This window comes from Aegilops tauschii, chromosome 7 (genome assembly GCF_002575655.3).
Source record: "Aegilops tauschii subsp. strangulata cultivar AL8/78 chromosome 7, Aet v6.0, whole genome shotgun sequence".
Classification (NCBI taxonomy): Eukaryota; Viridiplantae; Streptophyta; class Magnoliopsida; order Poales; family Poaceae; genus Aegilops; species Aegilops tauschii.
Window position 1 is genome coordinate 615952407 of NC_053041.3, and position 10486 is coordinate 615962892.

A 10486-nucleotide genomic window follows, 5' to 3' on the forward strand; every position below is an offset into this window, starting at 1 on the left:
CCCGCCATGGGGGAGGTTCACGTCCGGCCATGGCATCGGGACACGGTACTCCTAGTGGTAGTGCGCGCTGTGCACCAAGATGTACAACCGGTCCTGCGGCAGGCACGGTGCGCCCTCCCCGGCGCTGGCACCAGCGGCCACCTCGCCACCGGTGCGTGGGAGGAGTAGCCCTCCTCCACCTTGGCCTTGCCGTTCCCTTTGCCGCCGAAGAAGCTCATGGCTTGGGCTAGGGTTTCCTGTCGCCAGTGAGGAGGTGAGGAGCCCCCCCTCCCTGCGCGCTTGCTATTTAAAAAGATGTGGACTTCCGAACACTTTCACTGCCTGCCATGCGGACCCGAGGGGGTAGGTGGGCATTTAGTAGGACCGCGGTGGTGGTGGGGCGGCCGACACACGGGCCTAAGGCGGACACCAAGCAAACGGGCGGCGCGGCCGTCTTGTGCCTGTGTAGACGCAAATCAGTCGAAAATTTGGGCCACAAATGCGCTCAGACAAACAATGATCGGATGAATTTTGGGTTTGCGTTAGCACGTTGGGCCGGTGTTTTTGTCCGTTTCAAACCAAACAAACACGCGTGGACTAAATGCATCGGCGCATTGGAGTTGCCCATATTTCCCCTAGATCCGAGCAAAGCTGTGAGTGTCAGGTCATAGTATTCCTTCAGAACTAATGTCATATCGATCCCTGTCGCTTCTATCCATGAGAAAACAAATATGGTTACAAATGTTTTATTAATGTGCACTATTATGGTCAGTTGTGAAGCTTGGATGCATGTGAGCTATGTACATTAGCATTCACCTAGTCAAGTCCTGAATCTTTGTTCAACAGTCTATGGTTTGTCTTTTGAACAAGCTTTGTCCTTTCTATGGCTCTAGGTCAAAGGTTGGAATCATTGAGACAGGTGGTGGGCCTACTCTGTGGATTTGAGCCTTTGACAGATCACATGATGGGCTCGAACAATAGCCCCATTAGCCTGCCTCGTGTGCAGATTCCACCAGCGTTTGATGTGATTTTTTTCTTTCCATTTTAACGTAGGTGCTGACTCATTGCCTGTCCATGTAGTCTTGCCGTAGGCTGGTTCAGTGCTCGGGTGTGCTCGTTCGTTGGGGGACATGATGAGGTGATTCAAGTAGGGAGTAGATTGCATGGGGAGATGCTGTGCAAGTGTGCAACTTGGGTCTTGGTGCGAAATGATTGGCTGAATTCATAAGAGTGAGGGAGACAAGACGAAAAAAGTGAGGGAGAATTACGAGAGCTCATCATATCTCATGACCACACCTTGTGTGTTGATACTGGAGAGTATCCCGTGATACGGGAGCATACGTGCTCCCATGATACGGACTTGTGGACCCTTGGATCTCAGATCCAACGGCATACGAGGAGCTGCTGTAGCTGCTGTACTTGCGCGCGTTTTTTAGATTCTACAAAAGGGCTGTTTTGCAAAAAGGTGTATCATTTCACATGAGCTCTTGGATCTGAGATCCAACGGCCGAGCTCGCACGGGAGCACCTAAGCCGGAGCACTAGATATTTTCCCGAGTAGGAAAATACTATGTTGATAGTACATTTTGTTACAATCAATGAAGATGAAGTCATGCTTAAAAATTTAGCCATGATCTGTTTCGCAACGTTGTGATAGGCTTATTTTTTTTAAACAATACATTGTATGTATGCATAGGGAGTTACTCCCTCCGTTCCGAATTACTCGTCGTAGAAATGGATGTATCTAGATGTATTTTAGTTCTAAATACATCCATTTCTGCGACGAGTAATTTCTAACGAAGGGAGTATTTTTCAGTGAGAGTCGATATTTTCTCCAAAACGAACCATATGTGCTGGTTTTCAATATTCTTGAAGTTCTGGGATTATGGTCTTCAGTAGTCGCTATTTTGTGTGCATGTGTAAGTGTGGTGGTGTGTTTTAGGTCGTACTCCGTGTATTGGGAAAAAAATTGAAAATCACAAATAGGAACGTGCACAGAGATGATATAAGTATCTCCTTCAACTTGAAGAAAAAGCCCCACCGCATAAACGTGAGGGTCCATGGCGATTAGTGGAGGTAGGTGGTATAGCAGGGAAGAGTTTATTCAGACACGAAAACACCATCACAGTCTCGATATCCTACAAAGAAATCCTAACCTGCCAAAAGAGAAGGATCTCGCCCCTCTATCATCGAGGAGCAAAGGTCCTCCACATCTCAAGAGGCTATTGCAAGTAATTGTAGAGAGGTAATTGACGCAGATGTGAAATGAGCGGCTATCTTTGTTAATGATGACTGCACATATATATAGCCCTCGAAGGAGTACGCCCGAAGGGAGGCGAGGCAATCGCCTTTGGTAGGATAGGCATATATTAATATGATTAATTAAATCCTAACACCTCCCCCCCCCCCCCCCCCCCCCCCCCCACCCCCCAAAAAAAAATCAATGGTTGTTAGTGCAAGTATTGTCATCTTGAAAAGCTCCTCCAAAAACTTAGCGGGAAAAGTTAATGAGACATGTGTTTGATATGTTGCTAAAACTATTTCAAACCCAGTGAAAAAGATAAGGACAAATCGATGACCCACATAATGGTTATTGTCTCTATTAAGTCAATAGAAGAAAACTTATAGAGTTTAGAGGACAATAGATATGCCGTGTATACTTTCCTACAAACCATGATGAAAAAACAGAAAGTATGACATATGATTTCGTGTTGATATGACCTCATTAAAAATCTTGATGAGACCTTGTAAAGTAACTCATAAGGGGGAACATAATATAATACAATGCTTTGAGCATGTGTTTTTAATAATATACTCCCTCTAATTCTTGTAGATCTTAAAGCCATCGTATACCAATTACATGAACATCTTTCTGGAATGACCGACACTTGTCACAACTACGGAGTTTTATGGTTTTCTTTCGTAGATTCATTTTTAAAAACGTTTTGTTTCCTAAAATGTGCATCCAAAGCATGAACCATTATCATTGTAGCGTTTTTCGCGTCGAGATTTTCAAAACTTGATCCAACATATTAATAGGCATGGACGAACTTTTTCCTGAAAACCAAAAACAATAAAAAAAACAGAAAAACAAACCCGGAAGCATAAGTTGTGACTTTCACTTTTGTTTGGAAAGCACACATATTTGTTTTCACTTTTAGAAAGCACATGTCTTCTTCAGACAAAACCACAGATGTGCTTCACCGTGAAACACATATGTGCTTCTCACGTTTCACATATGCGCTTCAAGCGGATGCACAACTGTGCTTCACCGTGAAGCACACCTGTGTGATTTCACACGTAGTACTTCACGTGAGAATTTTTTTGACGAAAACCTAGAGAATAGAAAAGCAAATTCCAAACCCCAAAAAACAAGGAAAACCCTCGAAAAACACCAAAACATGTGCAAAGATAAAGAAACGAGATCCCGTGTGTGCGTCCAGCGTGCGACACTTGAGGGCTGGACACACGAAGTGACATGCTCCTAGCTCATCCAAAGTGTCTGCTGAATTCCCGCCGAAGGAGTACTCGCCGAAGGAGTACTCTCTGATTAGTTAGTCCTGTACTTTTTTGAGGCATTAGCCCTGGATAAAGCAGGGATTATTATAATGAATTAAATCGTAACAGAGGCCACAAAGCCCACTAGACAGGAGTTGCGGCTGAGAGGTGAGCGTGCCAGCATGAAGGCTGTGCCACGCGCGTAAAAAAAGGATCAATGATACTCCCTCTGTTCACTTTTATAAGACCTTGAAAACATTTCAGACAATGTACAAAACATCTCATTTTGAGTTGTCTGAAATGACTCACAAAAGTGAACGGAGGGAGCAATACAAACTCTTTTTTTTTCAAAATAATGATAATACAAACTCAAATGGATGTAATATCATTTTTCATTTTTGGCGATGAATTTGGATGCATCTACACAGGTGAGGCCCAATCTCGACCAACCAACCAAATATGAAAGCTGCCCATTTTCGTCCATTTTTTCTTCTTAATTTTTGCGGATCAAATCTACTATGGTGCCGGTTCACATACGGAGAGCATATTTGGATGTGATGGCACCCCTGCCACCGTCACCAAGGCGTGTGGCGATGGGGCGCCTCTTGTGTTTTCAGGATTGGCCCCATCACCCGTGTGCCCTTCTGCTCAACCTAGTCATCGATCGATTCGATGAGACGATAGCACGCGAGATTCAACACGGACAAGCACTTTCTTGCACCCCACCCGCTTTGCTCCTGCCACGGCACCGTTTGCTTCGTTTTCCGCCAAAGACTTGCGCCGGCGACGACGGCCGTGTCGTGTCTCGCGCGCACGTACGCGTTGCGGACCATGCGACGGCGACGCGGCCGGTCAAATTCGGATCAGCCACCTTGTGTGGCCGGCACGAGAATGCCGGCGTTGCGTTGTGGAATGCTCTCGAGTCATTGTGGCTGGTCAACACGTTTTTCGCCCCGTTTATTACAATATAGAAAACAACACACCGAAGTATATGATCAAACAATACAATATAAGTAAGCAGCCCATCAAAACATACGAAAAAGCTTAGAACTAGATTAATCACTTCGCCTAGGCCCGACCGAGGACGCATGAGCGAGCGTCGCCGCTGCTGAATCCGAGCAAGCAAACAAGGGTTTTCACCCGGAACCCTGACACATGAATGCCGGGAAGAGAACGACACCCCCGGGGTTTGCCGATGTCAGTGCCAAGCGCAAATATTTCGGCTCGAAAACTCGCTTGCACCACCAGGAAGCGTCCCGATCACCACCGTAATGAGGTACAACACAGCCACACCAGATTTGGGCATTGCCGGAGAAGGCCAGAGCCACCCACACAACCAAGAGGTGTAGTGACCACCGCCACCATGAAGCCTTCCGGAAAGACAATTGTGTAGCCTGCCATGCGGGGTTGTCGCCCTGGCATCCTCAGACAAAGTCGCCACCGACGTCATAGCATGCGACCGCCACCCCAACCACTCCACGAGACACGGCATGGACAGAGAGGCATGAGAACACGTGCGAGGGGCAACCAACCCCTGCACTAGTAGCCAGCACATGTCGCTAGCCAACTGTGAGCCAACGCTACCATATGTTCTGGACACTCTAGATCTAGACGAGGGACCCCCCATAGTAGCCGGCACTTTCGACCGCCAAGCACCCACCTCCGTCGGCTATCCCCGACCCACTTCGCCACCGCAGCCCCACTGTCGAGGGCCGTCGTGCCAACCTGCACTGCCCCGCCACCACGCGCCTGCTGGAGGAGATCGTCATTGTCAACCTGATGCCTTCAAGAAGGCACCATCGGCACAACGCCGCCGCCTCCCCCGAGGCCATGAAGGAAGCCGCCGACCGCAGCCCTAGCCTCGCCGCACCCCGCACCGTCCATAGGCAAGATCTGGACACCGCCCTCTTAGACATGCTCCATCCACCGCCACTGCCACGCCACCCGCTCCGCCAGCTGACGGCCATGGCCCACGCCGCCCGCAGCCACAACAGACGACATGCCGTCGGCGCCAGATCAGGCCGGGGCAGTCTCGCACACCACCACCTGATGAAGAGGGCCCACAGCCGCCGCACCATGCCAGAGCTCCAGAGCGCCGCATCCCCACGCTCGCCGTCGTGCCGCTGGGCCCCGCGGCAGCCCCGCAAAGCTATTCCGCGCCAGCCATCGAATGAGGTAGAGCATTTATGCACTTGCTGTCAGATTTGGCACGTCTCGCGTCGCCGGGTAAAACCATCTGGGTCCGTCCAGTGCACCCATGCCCGACAAGGCGAGCCAGAGACTAGTATATACTCCTTCAATGTACTAATTCAATGCGGCGCACGACCGTCTCGTCCCGGTCTCACGCACCCGCGCCTTCTTATTCTTAAACCACACCACACCACACCACACGAGCGGAGTGACGAGAGCGCGCGAGCGAGTCGACGGGCGAACATGGCCGCCTCTTCCTCGCTCCCCGCGGCCGTCCCGGCGCTGCTGCTGGCGCTCCTCCTCGCGGCGTTCGCGCCGGAGCTGGCCGCAGCGGCCTCCTCCAGGCGCCCCACCCACCAGCCCCCTCCTTTCCCCGCGGGACTCGCTCCCCTGCATCAGCGGCGGGCTGCGAGCTCGAGCGGCAGGTACGCCGCCTCCGCCGCGGCGGCGACGGACAACGGCACGGCGAAGCCGTTCACGGCGCACTACTTCCAGCAGGAGCTGGACCACTTCACCTTCACGCCCAACGCCTCCCGCCTCTTCTCCCACAAGTACCTCCTCAACGACACCTTCTGGCGGCGGAAGCCCGCCGCCGGCCCGCTGTTCGTGTACACCGGCAACGAGGGCGACATCGAGTGGTTCACCACCAACACGGGCTTCATGTTCGACATCGCGCCCGAGTTCGGCGCCCTCCTCGTCTTCATCGAGGTACCCTGCTTTTCACATCCTTCGCCATGGCTGATATTCTAAAGCTAACCATCATATCATCGGCGACCGTGCCTTGGTCCAAAATTTCGGTCGACGTGTTGATTCGCTCGAGGCTTAAAAAAGCACCGAAAAATCCAAAGGCGATTGCGTTGCGTTAACTGCACACCAGACACCATTTTCGCTGTTGTTTTAGCATTGGTAGTCAAGCTTAATTAACGCTACTAATCAGTTTTAGTACTCAACAGTAATTAACACTACTGTTGGACTTTTATGTTTGAAACTTGTGTGGGCGCTGTGCAGCATCGGTTCTACGGGGAGTCGAAGCCGTTCGGGAACGACTCGTACAAGTCGGCCGACACGCTGGGCTACCTGACGTCCACGCAGGCGCTAGCCGACTTCGCCGTCCTCATCACCAGCCTCAAGCAGAACCTCTCCGCCGTCGACGCCCCCGTCGTCGTCTTCGGCGGCTCCTACGGCGGCAGTAAGTCCCTCACTAATCAATGCTTTTTTTTCTATTATATTCGTGCATGCATGCGACGTGGGGCTAGATCTGCCTGTTAGTTTACTTCCATGGTTGACTGGCTCTGCCGGCTCATACTATTGTCGCGATTAGGATGAGCTAATCTAAAACTGACGCTGTCATGTGGATCCTCCAAAAAACAGTACTAAATAATGCTGTTGTTTTGTGGCTGTTGACTGTTGTTTCTAGTGCTGGCATCATGGTTCAGGCTCAAGTACCCCCACGTCGCCATGGGAGCCCTGGCGTCCTCTGCACCGATCCTGCAGTTCGACGACATCACCCCGTGGTCTAGCTTCTACGACGCCGTCTCGCAGGACTTCAAGGTACAGTACTACTTGAATTAATCACTACTGTGTTCTAAAAAAAGCTGGTCAAATAATTTCTGGTCGGATGGCCCACTGTCACGGTCAAATTATTGGTCTTGACTCTCGAGAACGCTCGGCAGATTGACATGGACGTACTACGTCCGTCTGCTGCAGACTGATCCACGGTGTCTGCTCTGAGTTATTAGTAGTACTGGATTTCACTTGGTGTCGTCTGGTAGCATGTCTCTCTTTCCTGTAGCGTTATCAGTACACTAGCGGCACCTTAATGGCTTTCAGTTGTGGGTTATCAATTGGTGATAGCGTTTTTCTGCACTAGCATGGAGTTTAATGGATGTGTTTCAATAGAATCTTTCAAGAAAAATTTGAAGTGCGTGACTGAAATGGCACCGGCCAGCCAGTGATGTGGATGTCTTGGTGAGGTCTTGATTGTGAGTTCATGGCTAATGATTCAGATGTTCATTAGCTTGATTGCGACGCTCAACCGTGCCGAAGGGCTATCAATAGGCGGTTGCGAATAAGGTCCTCAATTTTCCAAAACTATATGCAAATTGATGTATTTTGTGCATTATCGATAACCGATGACGCGGCTCAGTAGAGACGAGATATAACAAGGAATGGAAATAACGACATCTTGCTAGTGACATCTTTGTCTGATTGATGGTTGATTAGTCCTTCTCCAAGGCTGAAGTTTCCAAGAAAGATACAGCTGCTTATTTTGCTGACTGTAACATCCAACTAATTTTGCAGTCCGAGAGCCTGAACTGCTTCAGTGTCATCAAGGCGGTCTGGGACGTGCTCGATTACAGGGGATCCAACGACTCAGGGCTCCTGGAGCTCAGCAAAACCTTCAGGGCCTGCAAGTAAGCTTTATCCAACACATCACCTACTCTCAATCATAACATACAAGGAGATTCTTTCTTCTTTTTCCTTTACTGAAAACTGCTGGGGACAGGTCAAAAAAGAAAACTGCTAGGGAGACCCCATGTTAAAATATATTGCCCGTCTCTCTCCATCCAAGAGGTCTTGAGTTCAAGACTCTGCGTTGTATTAAAAATAAAAGATTCTGCGACCTGCATCAATCCCACGTCGAAGGACTAAAATATTCTAGATGTGAGGGGGAGTGCTGAAATATATTGCCCGCCTCTCTCCATCAGTTCGGACTTTTGGAGCAACTGGCTTGAGCATGAATTCAATACCCCATTCATTAATATAGGGAGAAAAACATGGGATTAAGACTGCAAGTATTGTTTTCTTTGTGTGAAGTGTAAGTAAAGCAAACAAATAGTCAAACCTTGTAGGCAGGAAATACATGAAAAAAGATGACTTGCAAGCTTAGAGAATGTATATTAAGTCCAAAAGATCTACTGACATAGACAGTCAGCTCAGCTGCATACATGACTGGACATGAAAACCTCATCTTGACAAGATTGCCAGTGTGGTGAACTAATGAATGGATGATGAATGACGTTGTGTTATCCCTCAACTTTTAGGACCGTGCGCTTCCCTAGTTCACTGTCCAACTGGCTATGGACGGCATTCACATACACAGCCATGGTGGACTATCCAACTCCAGCCAATTTCATGATGAATCTGCCTGCTTACCCTGTCAAAGAGGTTAGCCACTTGTAACCCAATTTACATCCCTTACTCTTGCCTGCATTACATTAAATGAATGATTAGAGAAACGAGAGTTTCAGAGTTAGAAAACTGAGTCATGCAAAAAGAGGACCTGTTTTTTTCCTCCTCTGCTAAGCATGTAATTCCCCTGACATTTCTGCAGATGTGCAAGATCATTGATTCTTTTCCCGTGGGAGCAGACGTCGTCGAAAAAGCTTTCACGGCAGCGAGCCTGTACTACAATTACACAGGCGACCAGAAGTGCTTCGAGATGGAAGGTGGGGATGACCCCCATGGCCTCAGCGGCTGGGGCTGGCAGGTAAAATCCTGACTGCCGGTGACATACATGTGGTTTACTGATAACACTGCAAGACTGAAGTTCGTATGTGTTTGTTTGCTGAAAAAACTTATGTGCAGGCCTGCACAGAGATGGTCATGCCAATGACGGTGTCGAATGAGAGCATGTTTCCGCCATCCGGCTTCAGCTACGAAGAGAAGTCCGAGGGCTGCTTTGCCAGCTATGAGGTTCGCCCGAGGATGAACTGGATCACTACTGAATATGGTGGCCATGTAAGTTTTCTTTCAGATTTTTTAATGTTTACATCTGAACCGTCATAGCAACAATTGTTGGGTGGCATGTGCTCACCTGGTGCTACTGAATTGCACAATCCACTGCAGAAAATTGACAAAGTTCTCAAGAGGTTTGGGAGCAACATCATCTTCTCCAACGGGATGCGAGACCCGTGGAGTCGAGGGGGGTAAGAGTAAAATATTTTACTATCTGAATTATTCAGTTGATAGTTTCAACCATTCAGGTATTTTTTTTACCATAGTAAACAATACTAATATTCTTTCTTTTCAAAATTCTATCAGGGTTCTCAAGAACATATCATCCAGCATCATTGCTCTTGTCACAGAGAAAGGTAAACATGAAGTTGCAGAAAATATGCAAGGTCCAAAGTATTCTGAACTTACTAACGCATGACTACTTGTGGTGGTGCTGTTCAGGGGCCCATCATTTGGACTTCAGATCTGCAACCAAGGATGACCCAGACTGGGTTGTAGAACAAAGGAGACAGGAAGTTGAGATCATACATGGATGGATAGATCAGTATAACAAGGACATTGCACAGATGTAGCAGTAAGAAGGTGCCATTGATTTCACAGTTGAGGAAAATAAATATGTGGCTACTTGCAAAAATATAAGGATTTGCCTTTCTTTTACAAGGCAATGGGTGCAAAAATTAAAATAACATATTAGTGCAACAGCAAATTCAGTAACTTGTCACTCAACAACAGAAATTCTAAAACTTAAGCAGTCATACGCGAATCATGAATGCAAAGCTTCTCTTTGCTCTGAAACTGTTGCGATGAATATTGAACTCGGGGGCATATATGTATTTGTCCCCACAGAAAATTTAATTGCACAGTTTTGACATACGCCCTGTCTATGACGCGTGGGGTCCAAACCCACAATCATAGACAGGGGCAAGGTGTTTTACTTTGCAGGAGATATCCAATGGAAAGAAGCAACATTGCATATCATTGCACCTTTTTCTTCGCAATAAACATAATATTTCTTATGATCCCCAGAAAAGAACACCAATTTAAAAGGAGTGCTGCTATGCATACCATGCTATGCGACCGAT

The 10486-nt window shown here is 48.2% G+C and overlaps 1 protein-coding gene across 1 annotated transcript; it reads left to right on the forward strand.

Annotated features, from left to right (window-relative positions):
- The first annotated feature begins 5698 nt into the window (after window positions 1-5698).
- LOC109748555 (uncharacterized) lies at window positions 5699-10110 on the forward strand. Its single transcript, XM_020307586.4, has 10 exons — window positions 5699-6374; window positions 6675-6855; window positions 7084-7217; window positions 7968-8080; window positions 8711-8834; window positions 9001-9156; window positions 9255-9407; window positions 9516-9595; window positions 9711-9760; window positions 9846-10110. The coding sequence occupies exons 1-10, from the start codon at window positions 5910-5912 to the stop codon at window positions 9974-9976; spliced, it is 1587 nt and encodes a 528-aa protein (XP_020163175.1). The 5' UTR covers window positions 5699-5909; the 3' UTR covers window positions 9977-10110.
- Window positions 10111-10486: the final 376 nt, after the last annotated feature.

What these genes read in the sequence shown, in the direction of transcription:
- LOC109748555 (XM_020307586.4), top strand. Translation starts at nt 5,910, where the DNA reads ATGGCCGCCTCTTCCTCGCTCCCCGCGGCCGTCCCGGCGCTGCTGCTG. An exon ending in CCGTCTCGCAGGACTTCAAG is followed by an intron (nt 7,218 to 7,967) that starts GTACAGTACTAC and finishes CTAATTTTGCAG; the next exon opens with TCCGAGAGCCTGAACTGCTT. An exon ending in CTGCTTACCCTGTCAAAGAG is followed by an intron (nt 8,835 to 9,000) that starts GTTAGCCACTTG and finishes ACATTTCTGCAG; the next exon opens with ATGTGCAAGATCATTGATTC.